Source organism: Carassius auratus, chromosome 43 (genome assembly GCF_003368295.1).
Source record: "Carassius auratus strain Wakin chromosome 43, ASM336829v1, whole genome shotgun sequence".
Taxonomy (NCBI): domain Eukaryota; kingdom Metazoa; phylum Chordata; class Actinopteri; order Cypriniformes; family Cyprinidae; genus Carassius; species Carassius auratus.
The window spans coordinates 9,529,521-9,556,984 of NC_039285.1; the positions used below are offsets into that span (position 1 = coordinate 9,529,521).

Here is a 27,464-nt window from a genome sequence, read left to right on the forward strand (position 1 = left end):
AATAATTGTTTTTTCATACTTTATTAATGATCAATTTATCATTTCTAAATTAAGTATAGCATTATTTACACACCAGTTATTAAGGAGTTGTCAGTGGTTCATAAGATCACTTAGAAATTGTAAGTAAATGGTTAATAAATTATTTAAATGTGCATTCATACATCTTTTTATTCAGACATATAGTAATAGTTACTTATAGTGTTAATAAATGGTTTATTAACATGTATTTCTACTGTAATTCAGGGTTAATTCAGGTAGTTATAAAACAAATGTAGTTGTTAGTTAACTATTTTTGTGAGCTCTAAAGTGAGGACTATTTATGCCTTGTAAAGCTTTTACAAATAAGATTTAAAGGCTGTTAATATTTATATGTTCTGTATCACTGTGTTGTGTTTGTTTCTGTTTTTTGTTTAGAAGATAACTGAGCCTTTAAATATCCTTTATAAATGCTTTACAAGGCATAACTAGTCCTCACTTTAGATGAGCTCACATAACTAGTTAACTGACCACTACTAAATTCTTTTTAACTACCTGAATTTACTAAATTTCTTGTGATCTTATGAATCACTGGCAACTCCTAAATAACTGGTTTGTAAATAATGGTATACTTCATTGAGAAATGATAAATTGATCATGAATAAAGTATGAAAATACACACAAGAATAAAGCATTTATATCTGTATTTATAAACTGCTTATTACTGTATATTAATGCTTTATAAATTATGAATTATCTGTTTACTAATGCTTAATTAATGATTAATAGTGTGCAGTTATTATAAAGTGTTTACGTAACAAATAATTCACAATTTAAGAATTTCCAATATTCTTTTCTTGAAGTAGATGCATGTTCATTTAACAGCACTGTTATCTCTCTAAGGCTGAAAACAACAACAACTGAAAACAAAGGATTTTCATGACTTCCAGTTCTGTTAGCAGTTCAAGGCACACAAGGAACACTAAAATACTCAAATTCTTGTAAGAATTACTCTTTTTGGGTCACTATTCTATTGAATTGGTCCACAAGTTCATCTTTAAATTTAATCAAAAGTAGTCTTTAGCTAATCTCTGAATTATTTTCTTTTTTCATACTCTGTTTAAAGGGATACTCCACCCCAAAATGAAAATTGTCATTAATCACTTACCCTCATGTCGTTTCAGTTTCCAGTTTACTTGGCAGTTAATGGGACAGTCACAAGCCTCCCAGTTTTCATCCAAAATATCCTAAATTGTGTTCCGAAGACAAACAAAGATTTTACGGGTTTGAAACAACATTAACGAAGATTAATGAAAAATAATATTTATTTGGGGTGGAGTATCTCTTTAATGTTGTAATGCCTTAAAAAAAAAACTAATCTACTGTAGATTTAATATTTCAAAATGACTAATTTTTAGCTTTTATTAGGGTTTAATATTTCATTTATTGGACAAAATGTAATTTAATCTTCGCGTTTAATTTATCATTCAAACTCCCCACCATCTACTTTTGTTTGTTTTTTCATTTATTTAAAATTGTTCTTGTATTATTTATCTACTGATGTGTTAAGTGATCCCAATCAGAGATCTTCCCCATTGAAATCCCAAGAAACATATTTGAGATGCACGCCAGTATCCGCTGTAAATGTCAGTTGGTCTTGACTGACCACTTGTGATCTAATTACCCAAAGTGAATATAAACAAGGCCTAAGAGTATGAAAACCATCCAGCATTTTAGAAAACAATAGAGTTTCAATGTAGAGAACAGCCAGAAGCTGGACACATCATTTTAAGCTAAACAAGGAATTGAAACAGTTGCATTATCCAGCTGGTTTTGATATCTAATTGTATTATTCATTTATTGTTTACTTTCTGCCTGTAAAATATTTAGTTGTGCAGGTGTACCAACACAACATAGTGCCACTTATTCTCTCTTGGTTGTATTTCTGTGTAAATATAGGTTGTGTTTGTTGCTGAGCTCTGCCGTGTCTCAGCTGGGTGCATCAACAAGTGCGTTCTACTTTTTTTGGCCTGTGACTCACAGTAAGCTCTTGTGACAGACCGTGAAATGGTGTAAATTGACAAGTGCAGGAGAGCTCCTCAAGCACAAATCTTCAGAACCCATCATGGCTGTCCTGACACAGCAACTGTGGGAAATGCAGGTCGAAGTAGAAGGAATCACCCTTCAGTTCATTAAGTTCATCTGCACTATATGATTATGAAATCAGTGCAAGTTAGGATTACATAATTTATAAAATCCATGCTTTCTTCATTAGCAAAGCTCTGATTGCTAAAAAGTAATCAAGAGACTGTAGCTTTATATAGGGAAACTGGAGCAAATCTGTTCCACCACCCTAGTTATGGCTTGTTATTAGCTGTTCTGCTGTAGTAGGGCTTGAAATTCATATCTAAACATAATGGGTAAATTGTGCCCTTATATACCTCATATAAGTGGGTTTTTAATGACAATTATATAGGGTTTTATTTACAATTATACATGCAAAATTGCATAGCTCTTTTGGTAAACTCAGAATAAAGGTACAGAACTGTCAATCACACTTTATGTATTAACATGTACTTTTAAAGTATTGATGTGTACGTTTAAGGTACTAATATGTACCGTTTATGGGTAAATATGGTATGAAGATCTACTTTGTAGCTTTTGTACCTTAGGGTTATTTCTTAACATTAAAGTTGTTGTTGTTCTTGGCAGAGAGTTGCCTCCAAAATTTACCTTTAAAAATGAGTGTAAAGATATTTGATTCTACAGGTCTAGTTTATGTAGTTATATTCAAAGATTTCACAGAATGCATTGAAAATGGAGGCAGATATAATCCTGAGAAAGTAGACATCACTGCTAAATCAGTTATTGGCATAATCATAATAAATAAAGAATCTGTATGTATGTAAATATTTAGTCAAGTTAACTATAACAACCAAAACCATAAGTGGCTGATGCACTTGTACATCCAATGGACGGATGCATAGAGAGAGATGGAGTTGAGAGATTGAACAGGTGTGGAGTTTGTTTAAGTAGGTCTCTTCAGCAGCTGCACTAGCTGTGCAAGTTTATTCAGTCCAAGAGAGTGACATGACAAGCCAAGACTGCAGTGTAAATACAGAGTAAAATATGCTTTTTGTGTGTCATTGAAAAATTAATTGCATACCATTAGTTGATAAATGTCCACGACTGTAACTTTTGCACAGAACTGTAAACTGAGCACATCATTATTTATATTAATCCCATTGTTTATTTTTAACCAAAATGTTTTTGCATTTCATCCAGCAGTCCATATTTAACAGGAGTCTAGCGATGAAATATCTTGCTGAGAGAACTGCGAGAAATTCATACCGTGTATCAGTAACCATACAAGGAGCTCTTCAGTGCTGATACTAAGAAACAAGATGATCTGAAGGCCCCAGTTTCATGATGTTAGAAGTTCCTTTTGTGTAATTTCAATGAGGTCAAATGCGTTTTCTTCTGTTTTCCTGTTAAACTGAAAAGCAGCTTGACTTAAGTATGGCATCAGGTTTGAGAACTCCTGTCCCAGCCTGTGTTTGAAATGATGGACTTTTACACAAACAGGGTGTAATCTGACGATGATCTATAGCAGTGGTTTCAACATGGTTTTGCTCAGATTTTACATTGGACAACCAGTGGTGAGTTGAGCTGCTGTAACACATTGCCAGATTTGTAATTCTTAACAGAAATGGCTTAAAGAAAAAAAACAAAAACATATGGAAATGTTATTAATGTGAGTGTATCAGCCGTATCAGTGTTTTCCACAGAATTAGATTCTATTTGTGGTGGTGTGGTGTTGGGGACCGGGGACTGGGGGGGCGGGGATGGATTAAGTTAAATATATAAATATAAATATATTTTTGAATTTTCATTTTTGGGTGAACTATCCCTTTAAAGACATTGCTATTTCTACATTGCTATGCCATTGCTACACTTTCTATGCTATGACTGCTCCACAGACTTCTTGTTGCAAATTTTGCTCATACACACACACACAAACCTGGACCTGGAGATGGACACACACACACACACTCAAACTCACAAACTTACTGACACACTCAAACACAGGCTCACACACTCAAACATTCAAAAAGACTCACACACAGACTCAGACAAACACAGGCTCACACACACACACAAAACTGGACTTGGAGGTGGACACACACACACACACACAAACCTGGAGATTGAGGTGGACAAAAACCAACACACACCAACCTGAACCTGGAGATAATAATAATATAATGTCTAGCCTGGTGGCTGTGATATCCGTTGCTATGATTTATGGAACGACTGATCGCGAGAGGAAAAAATTGACGTTTTAGTCGCATAACATCGGTTAATGAAAACGCCGTCATTTCGTTTTGATTATCGATATTTAGAAGGAAAAAAAACACAAAAGTTTTGCGATCAATCCGTGGCCGTCAGCGTTGATATTGTGGCGGCCCGCCACAAATTAATGAATGTATGGGAAACCCTGCGTATTACCAAGTGTATAATTAATTTGCACCAAAATACCGTGATGTTTAATTGTGAGGCAACATACATGGAAAAAATTTAATATTCATGCTTTTAAGATCCTCTAAAAAGAAGCAGGAACTTATAAAAATAATATATATAAATAATATTACACATATTAAAAATGTTTTTTCTTTTTTTTTTTTGTGGTTTGCATCGAACAGCATCAACCCTGTCAACTCTACTAGCTTGACGCTAGTGGTTGAAAATGTCCAGACCTCCAGCATGGGCTTGTAATCTTAACTACAAATCATATCAGCTGTAATGTTAATGGAGAACACAAGCTCACTGAGGAATGAGAGAGATGCATTTGCAACACTAAACACCCACATCAGCGGCACGACTATGACAGATGCTTTCGGGAAATAAAAGCACCATGCCATGTTTCTCAGTGTTTAGGACTAATGGACCAGCAACAGTACATAAGGTTGTAGCTATTTGTTAAAATGCGATTTCAATTATATTGTTTATGAAGTGCATTTAGGCTGCCCTTAGAGAAAGGTCTTTTTAATTAAGATGATGTTGTGGGTGACTTACACCATTTAGCCTATGGTGTGTACTTTCAATTCAGCCAAGCTCTGATCATCTAATCACTTTTCTTAAGATGGATTATATTTGAGTGTCAAGCCACTAAGCCACAAATCCAACAGAACAGCATACTTTGAGATTGAGATTCCCTCAGTGGAATCCAATTACAAGTGTGCTCTGGAGGCATATTTGAGACGTATGGAAGCCAGTTCCCGCCACAGCTGAGAAAAATATGATCTGTAAGTCATAATAATGCAAAACTTTCTCATAATTATGACTTAGTATCTCGTTACATTGAGAAACGTTCTCCTAATAATGACTTAGTTGAAATAATGACTTAATCCAACAAGAAAATCTTAATCGACGCATGCACAACGCAAGAGTGAAGGCACGCTAGCGACATATGTTGGTCAAAGCCATGCAGGAACACCGCAAACATTGCTTGTTCTGTAATCTAAAGTGCATGATGCTTTAATCTGTCATTAACTAAACGAAAGACTACATACAGATAATTTATCTGAAATCGTTATTTGCAACAGTGTTACTCTGCCAGATAGTTATGGCTTCAAACATTCCAGACTAATATCTCAGTTAAGAAATTCAGGCATTTTATAAAAGTGAAGTGAAGTGAAGTGAAGTGAAGTGACATTCAGCCAAGTATGGTGACCCATACTCAGAATTTGTGCTCTGCATTTAACCCATCCGAAATGCACACACAGAGCAGTGAACACACACACACACACACACACTGTGAGCACACACCCGGAGCAGTGGGACTTCATTTCTTCATTATGAAGAAATGAAAGACATTACATATATAAACTTATTTTATAAATGTTTATTTATTAGTTTTATTAGCTGTCCCTTTCATGCATCACTTGCATACAATGTTCATACATTAAGCCATCTCATTTCAAAAGCACAAAGCATCATTGTTCATTACCACGGCAACCTCTTGGTCTTCGGCGTCCCACTTCTTGCAGGAGAAACTCTTAATGTGAAAAATGCTTAATGTGGCTTGAAGTACAAAGACAGATTGAACCAAATTCAGTACAGAAATGAATGAACATCCATGTTGTTTATACAGGTGGACTCAAAATATGAATGCAACACGAAACAGCAACTCTTATCCAATTAGCAGTGTTCCTGCATGGCTTTGACCAACAGATGATTTTATATATTTTTTTGGATTAAGTCAATATTTCGAGGAAGTTTCTCATTATTAAGAGACAGTTTCTTATTACTATGAGAGACTAAGTCATTATTATGAGAAATTTCTCATTATTACGAAAAACTAATTCATTATTATGAGTAACTAAGTCATTATAACAAGACATTTTCTCATTATTACAAGAAAGTTTCTCAATATAACGAGATACTAAGCCATAATTATGAGAAAGTTTGATGACTGACTTATGACTTACAGAATATTTTTTTCTCAACTGTGGCGGGAACGGGCTTCCATAGAGATGCATGTTAATATCAGCAGTAAAAAATTATTTGTTTATTTTAAATTATTTTTTCATTTATTTTTTATTAGTTTATTTATTATTATTATTATTATTATTATTATTATTATTATTATTATTATTATTATTATTATTATTATTTCATTCATTTATTTTTTTTGTTTTGTTTGCCTATTTATGTATTTTATTTTTTATTTTTTTGTTTTATTTAATATATATATTTTAATCCATTTTGGCACCAATTTCTCTTTTTTTTATTGGATGTTCTAAATTGCTTTCATCATTTGTAAAAATTCCTTTTTAAGATGTGTCATCATGCACTATTTGTTTCCAATACCTTTATCGATATAATTATATCTAGTTATATAGCTATATATTATCTATATTACTTCAAGATAAATTACTTGCAGTAATTTACTTATATGACTGTACAGGAAATGGCACTTGTCTTATTGTATTAGACATATTTATAAGATGCAAGGGCTGTGGAAGATTATTTGACTCAGAATTACACAAGCAATTATATGTAACACCACAGGGATAACTGATGCTAATTATGATTGCGTACTACTTTCATTCATTCAGCTTGACTGGCAGTTCTAATATTGTTTGTAATTTATTTATAACAAGAGTTCTCCAGGATTATTGATGAATCTGTCTATGGCGTGAGTACAATTATAAAATTCCTCTCAGATCGTGCGCTACCACGATTATTTCCATTGACATATTCAGACTAGGGGTTGTATACATATTTAATATCCCAAGACAGAGATGCTAAGGGGAAATGTTTCTGTCCTTCAGCTGAATTTCTTTCGTTCACTCACACAATCTCACACTTGTCTGTTTTTCTCACAGTCACAGTGTGTTGCTGTTTAAAAAAATCTGTTAATATTTTATTCCCCCTTATAAACCCCCAACCTTAAGGCTGAATTCTGAAGCCTGGAAACAGGTTTGGGATTTTTGTAATGAACAATGAAGCCTTTTCTTCTTCCTTCCATGTCAATTGCTTCAGAATTCTATACATAGTAGCTTCATTTTAAAATGTCATCACAAGGAGCCTTCAACCCGACAAAACCAGGCGATAAAACTCACACATGGCTGAGAGATCTTTAAATTGCATCAAAGGCGTGATTTGACTGCTTGACGGGTAGCGATGGGGTGAGACGTCAAGATGAACAGAGCCTCATCACAGAATATATACTTTCAATAATGAGGGAGGGTGCCAAATGCGCAATCTGTGGGGTTGCTAGGCAACTGCATCAGCATCACTCCAGCAGCCTTGTCAAGAAACGCATTGGAACAATGTTTTTGCATTGCTTCGCCTGGCTCATATGTGCGATTTGCAGCACATTGATTGAAGAATTCCCCATTGCCTGCCTCTTATCTAGGATGGTAAAGTCACACACAGGCTGAATCGCTCAGTAAAGGAAGTAATGATTCACAGGCATCACCAGTTCAGCACAGTTGGCAGCATTAGTCTGGCACTTGTTGTGGATTCAAAGTCTTTATTTGCAATGTATCACCACAAGGTGACAGATGACCATGTTTAACGATTCTGCTGCCCTTTGCCTGTAGAGTGTAATGCTATCAGTTATGAGCAGCACCGTATTTAGAAGCAGTACAGTGTCTTGCTGTGTGATCATTCGTTAGTAATCAGTAGGACATGATCAAACTGTGAACTGCTTACTAAAGTTGCTGCTGACGGCAGCAGAGCACACTTATAAAAGAGAATCTGTGCTCATTAATTTAATTTAGATTTACACATTTACACATTATAAATTATAAATTATACATTTATATGCTTATAAATATGGCAGCACAAAGCTAGTACTCCTCTTACCAAGAGTTAGCATCAAACTTTTTATGTTTTTTAAATCCTGATATCAATTATAATAATTTGTTGCTTGATAATAACACAAAGATTGATGCTCTAACACATTTTGGAATAGTTTTTGCTGGTAGAGAAAAAAAATGCACAATAAAAAAATTATATATATATATATATATATATATATATATATATATATATATATATATATATATATATATATATAATAAACCATTATATTTATATAAATGCAAGAATACACCTGTTTTTCTGTCCCTCCATTGAAAATGTATGTATGGTATACTGTCCATGTCCAGAAAGGTAATAAAAACATCGTAAAAGTAGTCCATGTGACATCAGAGGGTCAGTTAGAATTTTTTAATCATCGAAAATACATTTTGGTCCAAAAATAGCAAAAACTACGATTTTATTCAGCATTGTCTTCTCTTCCGGGTCTGTTGTGAGCGCTTTCACTTCAGTGTAGTGATATCCGGTTAGAGAACGAATCACTCAATGGAACCGGATCTTCTTGAACCAGTTCACCAAATCGAACTGAATCGTTTGTAATGGTTCACATCTCCAATAAGCATTAAGCACAAATGACTTAAGCTGTTAACTTTTTTTAACGTGGCTGACACTCCCTCTGAGTTCAAATACATTTTCAATGGAGGGACAGAAAGCTCTCAGACTAAATCTAAAATATCTTAAACCGTGTTCTGAAGATAAATGGAGGTCTTACGGGTTTGGAACGACATGAGGGAGAGTCATTAATGAAAATTTTTATATTTGGGTGAACTAACCCTTTAAACCTGCTAGTCTTTCTGTCATGATGTCATGAAGCATCTCAGATGCAGTCCACTATGACTCACTACATGAGCTGAAACGATGGAATCTTTCCTCCCGAACCCCATTGTTGTTCACGAAACCCTACGTCAAGCAAATCAGGCTAAAATCATGTGGTCTGAACCGAGCATTAGAGTGGCCAAAAATTATTGCAATTTGTTGCAGTGCTTGATTAATTAATTAATTTATGCATCATGTATAATTTAATTCAACATTTTCTGTTTTAAAAATCTGCTTGTCTAATTACATTTTTATTAATACTGAAATGAATACTACTTCTCTTTTTTGGTAGACTACTACATCTTGCCGTTTGAAGAGCTCATTGATGATGCTGTCCTTTTAAAGTCTGCCCTTCTTTTTTGTTCTTGCAGCTTTCTGAACTTCTCCCGGCTCAGTAGTGCTGGAGCCTCAGACGTATTTCATCCTCTTCCTCATCGATTGTAACTCAGAACCTCTCTCTCCCTCTGCTGAGGGAGCACCTACCGTCTGTACTTAGTACACCAAACCAGGTGACTTCAGCACACACACTGAAAGACAGTCCCTTTACACTTGCAGGTGCCCCGGACCTTTGTCGTTCACCTGAGAGATCATATTCCTGAAGCCAAGCAGTAAAAACTATAGTGCTGTCTAAGTTCTGACATTCAAATATCCTTTTTCCAATAAGACAACCAGGGCCGCTGCTGGCCAAATGGGTGCCCTAAGCAGGATTGTATTGTTGAGCCCCCTTCCTCAAATATTATAAAAAACTACTATATGGGTAAAATAGAACTTTACTTAAATAAAAATGTAAATAAATAAATGTTGTTTACAAATTACAAGTGTATCTCTCGACCACTACTTATGGCTATGACTTGATTAATACAGTTGTCTAATTGATTATATAAATTAAGGAGTTTTACTATAATAAAACCATGGTTTCTTTTTTTTAAGGGTTGTGATGTCCACATGTTTTTTGTCGAAGATATTATAAAGGCAGTGCCATCTATAGCAAAAAGCTGGCCAAAAAAATGAAAGAATAAATGAATATTTGAATTAAATGTTTGGCCTATAACCTAAACAAGGATTTGATTCTCCTGTTAGTGTAACAGCAGCAATTACCCTTTGGCTCCCTGCAGGCATTTGTAATAACATGTACATGAATTGTTTCTTTTGTATTAGCCTACATTATGTATTTTAACAGTGTTCTTAACCAATCATTGTTGCCTCATTGTTTTTTGCATAATGCATTTTTAGTCATTTTAAAGGCTACTGATGGCTTAGGTCTGTTTTTATAACCAACAAACAAAAAAATCGTAATAATTTTTTGTAAATTATGAATTGAAGAAACAAAACCATGGCTAATTAGCAGTTATCATGGCTACAAGAACCAAGATTTTTGGTGTTATTATTAAAACCATGGCTAATTTTTGTGAGGGAACATGGAAAGTCAGAGAGAATATTAAATGCGTTGGATGGTGAAAATATTTCTGACATTAAAACGTGTTATTAACGTCAACAGCCAAAAAAGTTTCCCAGGATTATGAATGTGCCTGAAAGTGATACACAGGCTTCATTTTTACCTTTAACAAATGATTTACCATTTATTTTCATATTATTTTCAAATGTGTAAGGTGTGCATTGTAGTTGACACCTAAATGAACACATTACAGTTATTTTTTGACTGTTAGTCATTCTCCTCAAATGCTATTGAGCTTTAAATATGAATTTAAGCCCATTCGGTTGTCAAAAAGTAGCATAATTTATATATGATTACAGTTTATTTTAATAATTATAAAAAATGTAAAAGGTGTGCATTATAGTTGACACCGAAATTAACAGTTTGTTTTTATGACTGTTAAGTCATTCTCAAATGCTATTGACGTTAGAAAAGCTTATACCAATATAACATGTTACTTTAGAGATAGTACGTAAATTTGCGAATATTGTACATCATATGTCAAGCCAATTTTATGCCATTTTTTTTTACTGTCTTTCATTTTCTTTTTTGTGTGCCGGATTGCAGATGTCTTTTCACAGGCATAGATGTCCATCAATCAATTATGATCATTTGCATTCAGCCACAAACATGAGGTGCGAGCGGTTGCGAACATGGATAGGGGAATGGTGCGTCGTTGTCCCCCCCCCTTTTTTTTTGAGCAACTGGGACAGTGCCCCCCCGTGAGCTGGTGCCCTACGCAAACTGCGTACTCATTGTGTAGGGAGCGGCAGTATTGAAGAAAACACTTGTGTCCAAAGAACCAGCCTATTTGAAGGCCTAACATGTCACAATTTTGAGACATTATGTCCAAATAACAGTAAAATTACATTGCAGACAAAAGAAAGAAGGACACAGATGCTAGATATAAAGTCACAGTGGCTTGTGTCCACATGCCAGGGCCTTCAAATCCAAGTTCTCTCATAGAAGCATGTCCCAGTTTGACTGGAAATTTACAACTTAGGAGCTTGTCAAGACTGATTTTGTCTCATGTGATGTTTTTTTGCTGCCTTTTTGAGAACAAAATATAATTGGTTCCTTTGAATAACCTGCTGCCTCATTGGGGGTTCACTGGTATGTCAGGACAGCCTGGTACTCTTGAAGATTGTGCATAGTAAAGATCTTGTCTCATTAGAATAACTAGAAGAATGAAAACTCCATTCCCAGTGCACAGAAGTGTGTGTTGCGAACAGTACGTGTGTGAACATGTAGTGACAAATCAGATCTGATCTTGCTCCCGCAACTCCTCTTCTCCTCTGTAGACTTTTGGAATGGCTGCTAAACCTCATCCACCTCTGATGAAGAAACACAGTCAGACCGATCTGGTGAGTCGACTCAAGACACGCAAGATCCTGGGTGTCGGAGGAGAGGATGATGATGGAGAAGTGCATAGGTCAAAGGTCAGTATTTGTTTCTTGCATTATTTTGCTCTTATTAATTTCCTCTCCCAAGTTCAATGTGACCTGCATACACATGTTAATGTTTTGCATTATGCTCTTGCAGAAAAATGGATGTTCATATTGTCACTGTGTGACATGAGCTGTACAAAAACACATAATGCAGTCTTTTGCTCATTATTTTGGGTTCATTATACCTGTTACATTTGGAGTAGTATGCTGCCATTAGTTCCTGTCCAAAAGTCCAAAATGATCACTTGCCAAATGTGAGTAAAAATAGCGACGCAGACAAACATGAGTGCTGTGCCTGCTGTGATGAGGAGATTGTGAATAAAAAAAATTATTAGTCAAATACATTTGAATGCAAAAATTGTACAGTTGAATGGTAGGTGTGCATCAGGGAGCATGATGAAGTGGTGCGCGAGATGCGGTGATGATAATGTAAGTGACATTGTTGCATTTTAATGTTTTGGTAGTCAAGCACACGTGCCACTGCTGCGTTATTCATTCAAAATATTAGAGAAATATAGCAGCTCAATGCTTCGAAGATCTTGATTAGGTTAAAACCGAAACTAAGCCATTCACACAGAATGCATATTCAGCTAATTTTTTAAATGGAAAAAATATGATTGCTGCACTCGTGTGTCACACAACAGATGTATAGAAAGCCAAGGAAAGTTAAAACAGTTTCAACTTTTAGAAAACACATTACGAATTTGTGGAGGTTTATTCCTTTTCACTGCGTCTCATGTCTTTTCAAATGCAATCTGTGTAATTAGCGATTTGGCTCTTTTTTTATTTATGCAGTGCATAAATACATGATGCTGTTTTGTTCATAACTGTTTATGCAATTTACAAAATTATATTTTATTTATATATGTTAATTTAAACGCTATGCACGTTTTTATGGATAGTTATTTCATTGCATTGACAATTTAATATACTGCATTGTTTTGCTCATTGCACTCTCCTGTAGGCTCGTGACATATACCAAAAGTTTACATAAGACTTATTTAATCTTCATTTAATAGGAGTTTACATTTTATTTTGTGTTTGACTGTTTGTCTAAATAAATAATAAATTGGGTTAATGAAAACCACAATGGTTAAATTGAACAATTTATTTTTCTACTGCACTTTATAGCTTATAAAAAAAATTCAATAATTATTGATACCGAATGATATGAAACATATCATTTTTAGCTATATTGCCAAGTGGTAGAACGAGGCGATTATCCAATCCATCTGAAGTTTTAGGTATATAAATAGTATATATAGTAATTTTAGTTCATTATACAGCTCTATTTTTAATTTGTTATTCCGAATTGTGCCAAATTTGCCATTCCACTTCATGAATGAATATACCTGTTGTATTTCCGGCAAAACGAGCAGAAATTCAGAAATAGCCTTCTCACCTCACCATTTTTTTTTCTCAACTACATTTAAGTCCCCAGTTCAATTTTGTAAATTTTCATTTTATTCTCATATATTCCCATTAATTCCCATGGAAAGTTTCCAGTCTTTTGCAACCCTACTTGCCAGTAGATGGTAAGATTATTATACGTGACTGTGTAAGACTTTGAGTTTCTTCAGCGTAGCCTGCTGTTTGCAGCTTAACTTGATAAAAATGTAACTGTAATGCTTCAGGGTATTTGTATGAGAAACAGTACTCTTATACATTTAGTGTAAATGCACAAACACTAGTTCAATCATAAAAAATATTGCAATTACATTCCGTTACTCCTTTTAATACATGTCTAAATTATTAAAATTTGATATGAATATCCCACATTTCTGCCACAAAACCATGGTGCACTTAGAAAATCCAAGGTAAATGATGGTGATTTGTAAATTGAAAAGTCTTTAGTACATATAATGAGTTATATTTGTAGGTGTTATTACTATTATAGCACAACTTTTAACACTTCTTTTTTCAAACCCTGGGTACAGAATGTAGAAGCATGTTAATTTTAATACCTAATCTGTAACCTATAATGGTTTTTGGTATGCAAGGACTCATAAAATCAGTCAACTCAACTTCACACTATATATACAATTATATACAAAAAGTGATCAAGTTACGGCCCCTTTTTAATCCATGGAGCTGTCAAATTCACTCAAATTCAAATTCAGCATGATTGAGTTCTGCATGCCAAAACTCTTGTTAAATTAAATGACACTGTGTACACTGCTCAATGAGATACATTGTGTCTGCACTGTTTGTGATGAAATCATTAGTGTTGCAATGGCATGATTATTGCAACACAAATGATACTTTGTTTGCTGTTTTATGCAATGAGAGGTCTATGAAATTTAAGAATTATTTTCTATGCAAAGATGTTACCCAGTAACTGCAGTGAGCATTTACATTGAAGTCTCAAAAACTATGCACCAATTTAAAGTGTTCAAATCAGAAGACTAAAATCAGGGTATAAAATGTCTTATTTTACTTCTAAATTATTGCAGTTTTTGCTGTAAAAATACATTGTAAGTACACCTCAAGAAACATTTTAATATAAAAATGCAGCTCTTGAGAAAAATGATTTTGTCACAAAATGTCACGTCTTTTATTATCGGATTACTGCCATTTACTATAAAGCAGGTATAACTTGTGTTCTGATTTCATTTGTTCTCGTTTTGCTTGGTACTTTTACACAAAGTGCTGCACTACAGAAATGCACTCTGTGATGCTTGGACCCATATCTGAGGCTGATTGTCCTTGTTGGTGAGCTAGACAATTGTTGATCTGTTTTGCGAGAGAGAGCTATAGATCCATTCACAACTAAAAATAAACAAAGGAAGCACTCCATTTGACTTTTTTAGTTGTTCTCAAGCTGCACACCCACAGGAAAGCAAGCATGACATGTTGAAACGGCTGTTGTTTTCTCCATGAGCTGGAGGGTGGGGTTTCCTTTATACAGAGTGAAGTGTCTTGGTTTGTTTGGAGATGTTGGGGTTACTCAGAGCTGTGGTAAGAGCCCCGTCCTGCGCTTCCCCTTTCAGCACGTCTGATTCAGCTCTGTGGTTATTTCACTGATATAGGGGCTTTTGTAGGATGTAACAAAGGCCATTTAGCTGTATTTTGGGTAAACACACTGTGGCTATTCAGTATAATTTGAAAATAAATTATATGATATAGGCATCTAACAAGTTCCCATTTGCAGAAATTCCAATGAAAGATCTTCTGATTTGCCCAGTTTTAGATAGGTCCAGTGTTGAGGATGGGACTTTTTTTTGCTTAAATTAAACTCCAGTCAAGCTAACCTTGTGAACAATGTAGAAAACTACATTGAAGCTGCAATGCATTTTTTTTAACATAGCAGGATCGTGGTATAATTTAAGTAGCATTTATCTGACTAAACTGCAACTAAAAATTCTAAATTAAGTAGAAAATAAGAAAATCTGGATGGCCAGCATTTTTTATAAAATTACATTTCTGTAAAATTTTCTTTGTGAATTGTTCATTTCTATGAATCATTTCTATGAGTCATTGCAAATGAAGCAGTTCATTCAAATAAATCAGAATATTTAGTGTTACACTATAGTTCAAAGGTTTAGGGTTGGTCGTTTTTTTTGTGTGTTTTTAAAAGTGTGTGTGTGTGTGTACATGTCAGAAAAGCATTTATTTGAAAATCATTTTGTGTGTCCTTGCTGAATGTTGGAAATTAGATTAGTAGTTAAGATGGAGCACTCTTATCAAGGAGTCACATCCCTCCAATGTCAGATATACAGTAGGATTTCTGTTGCTTTCATTTCCATGTATTGCACATGTTTTCCTTCACACATGTGATGGTGATTGATGAAGGAGCAGGCAGTCACACAGGCCGGATTATTCCCTCCAAAACAGCATTGTTTATTCCTTCCTCTTCCTGCCTTCTCTCTGCTCTGTTCACTGACCTGTGCCACACTTTTCTGCCTTATTCCTGCTAAATTTGTCTCACGCTCATGATTCAGGTCTGCTTTCTGGAGAAGGGTCTGTGCCTGTGAAAACCACACGTGCTAGAATGACTGTACAGATGTGTGACGCAGTAATGACACAGCAGCCAGAGGCCAAACTCAGATTCAAACAGATGCACATGTCAGAGCACATTCACGACATGATACACACCTAGTGAATTGCTGTTTTTATGTGTGCATGGCCTTCTGGTGCAAATGACCCACAAAGCATTAAAAGTAATATTTGAAATATCCCAAAAGTCTTGGCTGCTTACACCGTTCGCATTAGATGGCCTTCACAGAACCAACCACCAGATAAAATGCAATTTGCAGTTAGCCAGTTGGTAAAGTATAGAATCCTAATGAAATATGACAGCTGTAAAATTAAAACTGGATTGGATTTTAATTTAGTTTGATCGATTATGGCAAAAATCATAATCACAATTATTTAACGCTATTATGAGTGGGTCACATGACCAAAACTTCATATGAGTGATTTATATAAAGATAGCAATATCTATCAAACATATATTTTTCTTGTAAATTTTATTTAGAGACCAGTGAAAATTGACCAATTTATCATTTCTCGATACCACAGCAGAATACTAGGGTAACTAATATTAGTAAAAAAAAAAATCATACCATGGTCTGCTCTCTGTGGATTCTCCCTGCGACACAAAGCAGATACGATCTGTTTTCCATGTCAAGATGCTTTTTACCGTTTTATGTTTTGTTTTTAATGCAAGGAATTTCTTTCCTTCCCAGGTTTGGGTTATTCCCCTTCCACTTATTCATGTTCTGTAAAATTTACTGGTTTCTCATTGGTATTTCTGTCTGAAATACCAAATTTTATGTTTATAGAGGTCTTGATTTTGAGGTCAGGCTCTAGAAACATGTACAGTGGTGTCCAAAGTATGTGCGACCTTTTATATTTATTCTTTTCTAATTTAATGTATTTTTTTATTTCAGATTTCATTTAAAAATTATATGATCAGCATAACAATTTGAGTGAAAAGTTTAATCAACAAGACTTTCAGAGTGTCTTAGTATTTGGTTTTGTCAATTTAGCTTTAATGACAGCAACAGTTGAGTAGCATGAACTTCAACTTGTGCCAAACCTGCGCCCAGTTGTTCAAGTTTAATCTGGATCAAATTTATCTGGATCTGTAAACCCCTTGTTTTGCTGTCCAGGATTTTATGCTGTTTTTCCCCAAAGTAACATTGGATTGGATCACCCTGACCCAGGTATAGACACTTGCAGATTACAGAATCTGGATTACCAGTGCTCTGAATTGGATTTCATGTATAGCTGCTTGCTATGTCAAGACCAACTGGACCATTTACTTTTCCGATCCACAGCAGTCAAAAAAACAAATACACATTTAACAACAGATGCAGTTTTAAGAAAATATATTTGACTGGTTCATCTTGTGTATTTGTAATTAATATACAATAATAATATTTTAATCTAAAGAATTTTCATTACATTGATAACTGTTTGGCAATTTCTATGTAAAAAAATATATATATATAAATATATATATATTTTTTTTTTTACTGGGACAGTGACTTTTTTACTGTACTGAAAGGTAGCTTAAAGTGTACCTGTATGTACTTTATTTACTTTATCACTGTAGTACATGAAATGCAAAATATAAACATGGTGCAAATTTGACCTATTTTTAAGTTTCATTAACTTTTGTTCCTAAAATCAACCCTGAATCATCCCTTTCTGTTTGGGATCATGATCTTTCCTACTATCCCAATCCTACTAAAAGATTTTGGACAGCATGTACATTAAAATCAAATCAAAATCTAATCTGATTTTAGAATCTTTTTTTTTTTTGAATAACCCATTTTCCTGATAATCAAGCATTTCAGTATGATTTGAAATGAAAGATATTCAGTGGAACATCTGACCATCTGTGCTATGATCAATGTCACCATGTCTCTAGGTTTTTTTTTTTTAACACAATGTCACAAAAGCATTTCAGAATCTGAAATATTTCAAATTCATTTAACTTTCATTTGCTTTTAAATGTTTCAGAATTCTTAAAATTCTCTGTGTATCATGTTAGATTTATTCATTGGGTTTTATAGCTGCCTGCCTATTTTTGACATTTCTCGTCTTGTCATGAAGAAATCAGATTTTCCTCTCTGCTCTTTCAGCACTCTTCACACTCTCAACCGTAAAATGAGCCTGTCTGTCTGCTCTTTGAAAGATGTTGTGGGATTGTTATTTCATTAACTTGAACAGTCCCTCAGCAGAGGAGGAGCTGAAATACATGCTGTGTGGCAGCATGAGGCAGCAGTATTGGATGTGATGAAAAAAATCCCTATTATGTCTCTTGTTTACTTTCGGTGCTCTTGGAAGTTGTGGTGATTGTCTGGGCAGCTCTGGGTATCTGCATTCTGGCAGTCACCAAATCAAATTTATTTTCAAGTCATTAGCACATTAGCACATCCTAGTATGAAGCCAGCAGCAGCATCTGCTGTATCACTGTGGCAGGTTCTACAGGGACTAGTGTGCGTTCTCTCTTTATCACTTAATGCTTGTTTTTCCGCCTCTCTGCCTCCATTCTGTCTTTTACACTGGTTTTCTCTTTCTCATTTCCCTGTTGTGCTCCCATTCTGTCTCATTTCACGGTCTTTTTAAGGAAACCCATGCAGATGCACTGACGCCGTGGTAGTCTGCCAGAGTAAGTGGGATTCTGGAGGTGTGGCGTTATATATGCATTCACGGAGCACCCACTGAGAATAAATGAAACAATTTCCCGCTCATATCAGTCACAGCATTTACAATCTCATCAGTCAGCAAACCTGGAGATGTGGCTCAAATTAAAATGCTCCTTCGTTGCACAGATTTATATAAGAGCAATCAATCATGTGATTCTGGGGTACTGGTGTACTAACCTCTATCTTAACATTCAGGCCACAAACCCAAAAACAAAAGAAATTCTGACTTTATTGTTCATTTTTTTGCTGATGATATACACTATCATTCAAAAGTTTGTGGTCCGTAAGATTTATAATTTGTTTACACTATACATTTTTTTGAACTTTCTATTAATCAAGGAATTCTGAAAAATATTAAATTGAACAACTGTTTTAAAAATTAATTATAAGAATAAATGTTTCTTGAGCACTGAATCAGTATATTAGAATGATTTCTGAAGGATTATGTGACACTGAAAACTGCTGAAATTCTACTTTGCCAACACTGGAATAAATCTTATTTTTTAAAATACTTCAGTAGAAAACTGTCATTAAATTGTAAGTAATACTATTTCACAATATTGTTAGTATTTTTGATCTAATAAATTTTGCCTTGATGAGCATAAAAGATTTCTATCAAACTCCAGACTTTTAAACAATAGTGTACTCTAAACACTTTCACTGGATGATAGAAATAGCCATTTAGATGTGTATTAAAGGCCATGTTGCAGGTTAACCACCACTTTCGATTAATGTGTACATAAATCACTCAAGATATGTATATTATTTTTTAAAATGTCTAAAAAATGGTCTTAAAGATTTATTTTTTACGTTTTTGGTATTAACGTTTTTTTTACGCAACTTGGTGATGACGTCACGTTGGGGAGAAGTCGAGGAAAGTCAGCCTCAGTCTAGTATAATGCCGCGTTCCAGGCAACCCGTAACCCGTGTTTTTCCAACCTTAAACCCTTGAAAGTGGAACGGCAGTCAAACCCGTGACTTCCCACCCGTGAACTCGTACTAGATCGATGTACTCAGAGTTCCAAGGTAACACAGCACGCGAAACAATGATGACAGCCCATACGAATAATACTGCCTGTGGATGCAGTGTTTATGCAAGTTAGTACACGTTGAAAAAAACGATTTTAGGTCAATGTAACGTTGCAATAAATAAATAATCTAGTTACAATTCCTTGCGCTCCGAAAGTTTGACGTAACTTGCCTGGAAACTTGTGGTATGAAATAGTGATTACAAGCTCAAAAACCTGCCTGGAACGCAGCATCAGAACTATAGCGACTGACTGGGATGAAGAAGAGATGGCAAGAGCCAACATGTATGATGGCCCGCAGCCGTATAATTTCAAGCCAGCCAGACGTGAGAGGGCAAATGAGGAATTGCCGAGAACTGATGTCCGTCAAAGCCTATGGTCCGAGGAGAATGAGTGGTGAGAGTTGGTGAAGAGTTGGTGTGAGAGTTGGTGAAGTGTCCTGGTGAGTTGCTATCATTTAGCATCGCAGCAATGAGAACTGGAGCTAGTCTACGAGCAGCAGTGCACAATAACGACACACACATATATATATATATAAAAATTTTTTTACTGTCATTGAGTAGCAAATGAAATCAACGTTTTCTTTATATCTAGTGGCAGTGATCATGACATTAGTTCAGATAAGTACCGGTAACCTTTGTCATAGTGTCGTAGAACTGGTAAACTTTGTCTTTGTCATCTAGAAATATATGTCTATCTATCTATATATGTAGTCTATCTATCTATACATATATCTATGTATTTATCTATTTATTTATTTATAATCTGCGCTATCTGAATACTCTCGTCTACTACTTGTCTCTGTCTAGTCACTCTCAGTGCTCTCAAAACGGGCTTTGGTAAATTCAGTCCCCAACGTGACGTGATGCAATGCATTGTGGGGGAAAGGAGACCGCTGTAAGATAGTACCTACTTTTTCGTATAATATTCCGTTTTGTGATACCGAACAACATAAAATACAATGGATAACAGTTTAAATGTTTATTACCAACAAGCAAATTGCACAAATTCATTAAAAAATTTACCTTGCAACTCGGCCTTTAATTTTTCCAGATTCATTGCTGATTCACAAGCACTGTATTAGATTCTGCTTTCGAATCCATTTGATTCATTGCCATTCATTTTGATTATTTCAGTTATAATGTCCATTTGACTTGGAGAATGTCAACTTTTAATTTAGAGAAAAAATATCACATTTACAATTACTCTGCACAGTTCTGTGTGCAAAATCCTGTCACACCTAATAGGAATCTTCACATTTAGGAGTTTCACGTGAGGGCGAAAAACTCTGCCCATGCAGGTTTCACTCAATCTTAACTTACTCATGTGATTGAATCATGTTGAGACTCAAAGCTGCTTGGTTTGAAAGTGAGGTCTTTGTGCTTCATACATCTCTCTGCCATTGACAGCAGAAATTTGACTTTTTTTGCATGTGAAATTTTTCTGCAATTTGATGCCAGTGACCCATATTTTTAACTATTAATTAAAAGTTATTTGTTGTTTGTATCATATTACACTGGTAATGTGCTGTATGTTTTCAATTTACGAAAAGATCCACTACTCATTGGAGTCATTTGTTAATGAATTAAACTACAATGAAGTACTTGTGTGATTCCTGTGACAAATGATTTTAATGAATGTGTTATTCTAATGACTAGTAAAAAAGACAAGCTGCTGGTGTCAATTAATTTCTTGGTTTTGAAGTAATAGATTTCCTTAGAAACCAAAATGCTCTTTTAGGAGCAATAAATGCTCTTTTCTATCTTTCAGTGTTTTAATCAGCCATATGGGAACACGTGATATGCTGCTAATGATAGAACAATGTCACCTTCCAAAAATATGATTAAACAATTGAGTTTGCCAACACGTTGATTTTCTTATAGTGTGTTGCCATCTTTGTTTAAAAGCCATGAAGAAGTAGGATACATTGAATGACAGCCATAAACCTGAATCTGTGGAAATGTGAGACATGTGGGTGGCTGCATTTGCTAATTTGTTATCAAATTGGATTTCTTGCTGGATATAGTATGTTATTAATCCATCTATCCAGCGGTGGCCCCCAGACGTCAGTGTACACAACAGGTTTCTTCACTTAAATTAAAGATGTCTTTGTGATTCGCACCACACAACTGTGGACAACTCACCATGCACTATCAATTCATCATGCTTCAGAATGATATAGTTGTTTTTGTTCCTCCGAAGTGAATTCAGAATGGATGTTTCTGTCAGAATGGTCACTTCTTGCAGGATATGATTATTTTTTTTATTATTCTGAGTGTAGCGTTTGTCTCTCTTGTGTCTTCCTCTCTTTCTTTCTTCCTCACTTCCTTCTCTTCTCTCTCAGATCAGTCAGATGCTGGGGAATGAGATCAAGTTTGCCGTCCGAGAGCCTGTGGGACTGAGGTAAGACCACATCCCTGTGCTGTTCTGCCGCGCTCTACACTGCAGTGCTCAGGGGAGTTTGCTCTTATATACCTCATGTATTATGTTCTGCCTTGGGTCACCAATGCAGGAAATAGCAGGCCTTTAATTAAAGCACAGTCATTTTGTCAGGACACAGATGAACCAGCTGAACCCTGAGCTCAAGAATCGTACAAATTCAGCTGCTGTTTAAGTAACGTATATTATTTTGTCTGTCTCTGGCCACTAAAACAAATGATTTATGTAAAAAGAATGCAATATTGTTAGCTTCTAATGCATGTGCATTAGCTGAGTCACTTGTGAAGTCTCCAGCAAATTTCTAGAATATATGCAGTGGGGCCCAAATGTGTCGAAGCATTTTTCTTGTTAAATAAATTTTTAAATGATAAACTAGTGCAAAAGTTTGGCGTAGGTAATATTTTTTATTTGGAGTTTTTGAAAGTAGTCTCTTGTGCTCACCTAGGCTGCTGATCAAAAATTCAGAAAAACAGCAATGTTGTGAAATATTTACAAATTAAAATCACTGTTTTCTATTTCAATATATTTTAAATAAATGTGTTTAAATGTGAAAATAGCCTCAGTTGCTGACATTACTTTTTTATGATTCTTTGATGAATAGAAAGAACAGTATTTATTTGAAATGTATTTTTTGGAAAGGTTAAATGCCTCTAATTTTAGAAAATTTTATTGATCCTTGCTGAATAAAAAATATATGTGGTTTGTCTCTTTTTTTTCTGTAATTAGAGCAACACTTTGTATAACCTGAAGATCATATTCTGACCATCTGTAAAGAGTCGAATAAATGTCCCAATGTACTTTATTGATAAGTGATCTAAAATAGATTAAATGTAATTCATTTGACATTAAAACTCTTCTTTCAGTTTATTTCCAGGTTTAAATGCAATTCCCAGCTATTTCATCTCAGGCTTTTGAACCCTTCTGTACTGTACATCGTTGCTAAACTTCCCTTGGCATTGTAGAATAGAAAATACTTCTACTTTCTCTGCTGACTCTGATGTTTTCCTTTCTCAAGGTTATGGATCCTCTTCTCCGCTGTGGTTTTCACAGTCATGGCCCTTATGGTGAGGTTCAATACTTTAAGCTCCATTTGTTCTCAGGACCAGTGCTCTCTTTCCTAAAAAGGCTATACATCAATAATTTATTTTAAACGTGTGATTTACAGGCCCTAGCCTTCCCTAACCAGCTGTATGAGGTTGTATTTGATCAAGAACAAACAGCCACCAGTATCTCTATACGTCTCTACGGAGGGGCCATTCTCAGTAAGTCACATTGATTTCATTCTGTATTTTAAATAACTTAATGATCTCTCAGACTCTTAATTAGATGTTGTCATGTGGTCCACACATCTATTGATGGGCCATAAAAAGACTCCTCTTAGTCTTTTTTTACCCTTCAACTCGAGGCGCTCTTTGAATGTGTGTTTTTGTATTTGTTATGTGAGTAAATGGCCAGTCAGCCAGTGGATTGTGAAGAGAAGCGAGGAGGAAATATTCCCTGCGGGGCGGCACGCTCTCCGCTCCTCATTCATTTAATTGCACATTAAATCGGACTCTTTCTGGCTCACCGCAGTCAACTCCAGACAAGGAATTTGCTCAGATTAGTAGTGCAGTTATTCCCATCTCTACCTGCTTCCTTTTTCAAATCTTGTCCTCAAAAATTAAATAGGTGAGATGTATTTTTATTAATACTCATTTAATTCTCCTGGTAATTCAGTCTGTCAGTATGTGTCAGCTGCTGTTCTCTGGTGTCTCCGGGTGAACATTTTATGTCTCAGCCCCCCAGTGATAAATTAACTTTAATTTAGTTCAGTTCACTGGAACATCTACAATCTATTATCCTGGTAGTTTGTATACTGAAGCATATCAATAATTGTTGTGACTTTTAAGGTTTGTTTTAAAGTTCAGCTCGTTTACTTGCACTACCGTTCAAAAGTTTGGGGTCAATAGGATTTTTTTAAAATAAGTCTCTTATTCTTTCCAAGGCTGAATTTATTTAGTCAGAAAGTTGTAGATGTTAATATATTTAAAAATTTAATTTATTCCTAGTGGCAAAGCTGAATTTTAGCAGTCATTACTCCAGTCTTTAGTGTCAAATGATCCTTCAGAAATCATTCTAATAGGCTGTTATATATAATTATAATTTTTCTTATCGATGTTGAAAACAGTCGTGCTGCTTAAGATTTGTGAAAAATAAAAATCTGGATTCTTTGATGAATAGAAAGTTCAAAAGAATAGCATTCATTTGAAATAGAAATCTTTTGCATCATTTTAAATGTCCTTATCACTTTTGATCCAGTTAATAAATCCTTACTGATAAAAGTTAACAAGATCATTCTGACCCCAAACTTTTGAATAATATATAACGTGTTCTCATTTCTTTGCCTTCTTTTTGGCAGGTCTGTCTCTGATCTTGTGGAATGGCTTGTACACTGTGGAGAAGGTTATCATCCAGTGGACGTTACTTAGCGAGGCCTGCTACTTTGCCATCCAGTTTCTAGGTTTGTGACAGTAAGAGCTAGTCTAATGCATGCTGTGTCTTGTCAGCTCTAGATGGGCCCTGTACTGTCATGATGTCACTGCCCTCTAGTGGCTGGGCTTTCTCAACGCGTTCATTCAAGTACATACAAGCACATCGTAACATACATTGTCTATGGCTTATTGCACAAATGCATTTGGTTGAAACATTTTAAATGAGTAATATTAATTTCTAATTAAATTATTAACCTGATATAGAAAAATAAGAGCACTTAGAGTACAAAAATAGGTTAAGGGGTCTTTACACAAATATATTGCTCCAAACATTACAAACCCAAACTTTTGAACACTACTGTAAGTCTAATTAGTCATCGTTTTCTCAAAACTCTCTTGATATTTGGATCATGTTTATCTTCGCTTCACTATGTTACAGTGACCTCCATCACTCTGGTGGAGCTGGGCCACCTGACAAATCCTGCCCTCCTCCTCCTCCTCAGTCGCGTATTCTTCCTCACTGTCACGCTGTCCTACTACTACCATCTTGGACGTCGGCCCAAGAAGATCTGAGACGTTATGACACACCTGGTGCTTGGGGAGTTGAGCGACGGGCCACTGGGCTGGAGTTTCCATCAGGAGCTTTGAACATTGACATGACCATCTACATCAACCTGTTCACCTGGCGTTCAGCCATACCACAAGGACAACGCCAACCCCAAGGCCTTTATTTTTTATTTCAGCTTACACACTACAGATTGCCTTTATTGAAAAACTCCATCTCTTTTTGTTTTATTTTCTTCTTTTTTTAATGGGAAACACTCACAATATGGTCAAAGTAATTACATTTTTCTTTGCAGTCACAGTGTAGCCCTCCTCATTCACCATGTATTGAGTAAAGTATTGCACACCGTAGCCCAGCTTGGACTGCTGGCGTAATTGTCTGTAGCTATGGAATCAACCAAACTGTAAATCATTCCACGTAATAATGCCAATGACTCTGAGCTCCTAGTCATGTGATGTGTGTATGAGGGTTGCTAGTAAACACTAGAATGTGTGTGTTTTCTGTGCACGTCATTCAGTGTTTGAGCAGGAAAAACATTGTTCCTGGTTGGTTTGTATTGTATCAGTGCTGTATCACTGAGCTAGGAACAACCTGCTCTACATCCAATGAGTTCTTAAATAGGAATTGTTATGAAAGGAATAGTTATAGTTTATGGATGACAGACGCAACAGGTTCATTTGTTCGCTTAGTCGGCTAGTTGGTGCATGGACTGTTTCAGGAACTGCATTGTTAAACAGTTAATGGGTTTGAACTAATTATTCATCTTTCAGATAACAACGTTATCAACTTTTATTGTCTTAGTGGCAAGTTCGTTTTCATCAAGATGTCAGTGTGTATGAACAAGAAACCTTTTCGTTTAGTAATGCCAGAGGACATGGTTGTGTAGCACAATCGCATGTTTCTTTCAGTTTAACAAGCAATGTAGCAGTATTTTCCCTCACTTTTCCCTAATATTGCCTTAATATGCTAAACTGCACAAGCGTTCCACATGTCAGCACACTGCCAGGCGTTTGCATTCTTCAACTGAGCTGTATATATATTTTTTGTTGATTTGAAGTTGCTTATTTATTGGCCTTCCCCAAAGTTCTTGCATAAGTTAATTTAGATTTTTGTTTTTGTTTTTAAGGTTTGTGGGATAACTTGCATGTTGTTCAGGCCAGAAATCATCTTGTATGCCCTTGATAACAAGTTGTCTTGTGCGAGTTCTGAGACAAACTGCTAAATCATAATGAATGGTGTGCATGTAGTTGCATGTTTGCTGCCTTGTGTGTATTTACTATTATTTTCCAAAGTGTCCATTAGTACAACAGTGACAGCTCCCATTAAAAGCATAGTAGAATTGGTAGCAACTGTAATAGCATATAAAAGGAAGGAGTACACTTCAGAAGAACCTATACAGTAAATATCTGTAGTAAATGTTGCGTATGAGGAGACTGTGCTTTTTTTTTCTTCAAATATGATAGAGCTTCAGTGGAGAAGCAAAGTGTGTGTTTATGGACAGTATGTGGACAAAAGTAGCAGTTACTCTTGGCAGGGTTTAATTAAGTTTCACATTTAATCTGGCCAAACTCCAAACCTCCGCTTACACGTGGGTAAAAATAGGTAATAAACAAGTTCAAAGGACCAGCATTGTAGAGGCCGATTTCTCTTTCACAAGCCAGTTTGATTTAGACTCTTTGTTGTCTGTGCATGGGAACAGCGTTTATAGTTCAAATTTCAGTACGAACCTTTACTCTCGCTGTCATGTAGATAAGTTTTTTTTTTAAAAAGAACCAAATCAATCCTAACTAGTCATTCAGAATAGACATGGCTGTTAGTGGATGCTCTGTTCCTCTCATTAAATAGCAGGTTCTCGTCCCTCTTAACACTCTCCCAGCTAAATATGATGATGGCAAATGCCAAACATGAATCATCGTTATTCACGTCTCCTGATGAGAATTGTGTTGCCATGCAATTAGAAATAAAATCCAGTTAGGTGCTTTGGCTTAAGCTGTCTGCCGAAGGTATACATAATGCCTCTGAAGGGATGTTAACGTATACTTTTTAAATGTGTGTGTAAATATTTTATTGAAAAATACTATTGTTATGGACCTGCATCGTTATCTTTTTGGAATAAAGAAAATATACATTTATTGCAACAATCATTCACAGTCTTTTTTGTTTTTTTTTTCTGGCCAGATAATACATCCTTGAATGAGATTTAATGAGATTTTTACTTTACACTAGCTTTAGCTTT

General features: G+C 35.3%; 1 protein-coding gene across 1 annotated transcript in view; it reads left to right on the forward strand.

Annotated features, from left to right (window-relative positions):
* LOC113061646 (tumor protein p53-inducible protein 11-like) overlaps positions 1 to 27,372 on the forward strand; it is a 51,750-nt gene extending 24,378 nt beyond the window's left edge. Inside the window, exons 2-8 of the mRNA XM_026230958.1 lie at positions 9,555 to 9,692; positions 11,920 to 12,057; positions 22,098 to 22,156; positions 23,208 to 23,256; positions 23,358 to 23,454; positions 24,591 to 24,692; positions 25,103 to 27,372. Coding sequence (XP_026086743.1) covers positions 11,929 to 12,057; positions 22,098 to 22,156; positions 23,208 to 23,256; positions 23,358 to 23,454; positions 24,591 to 24,692; positions 25,103 to 25,236 — 570 coding nt within the window. The 5' untranslated portion in view covers positions 9,555 to 9,692; positions 11,920 to 11,928 and the 3' untranslated portion in view covers positions 25,237 to 27,372. The remainder of the gene's footprint in view (positions 1 to 9,554; positions 9,693 to 11,919; positions 12,058 to 22,097; positions 22,157 to 23,207; positions 23,257 to 23,357; positions 23,455 to 24,590; positions 24,693 to 25,102) is intronic.
* The last annotated feature ends 92 nt before the right edge of the window (positions 27,373 to 27,464 follow it).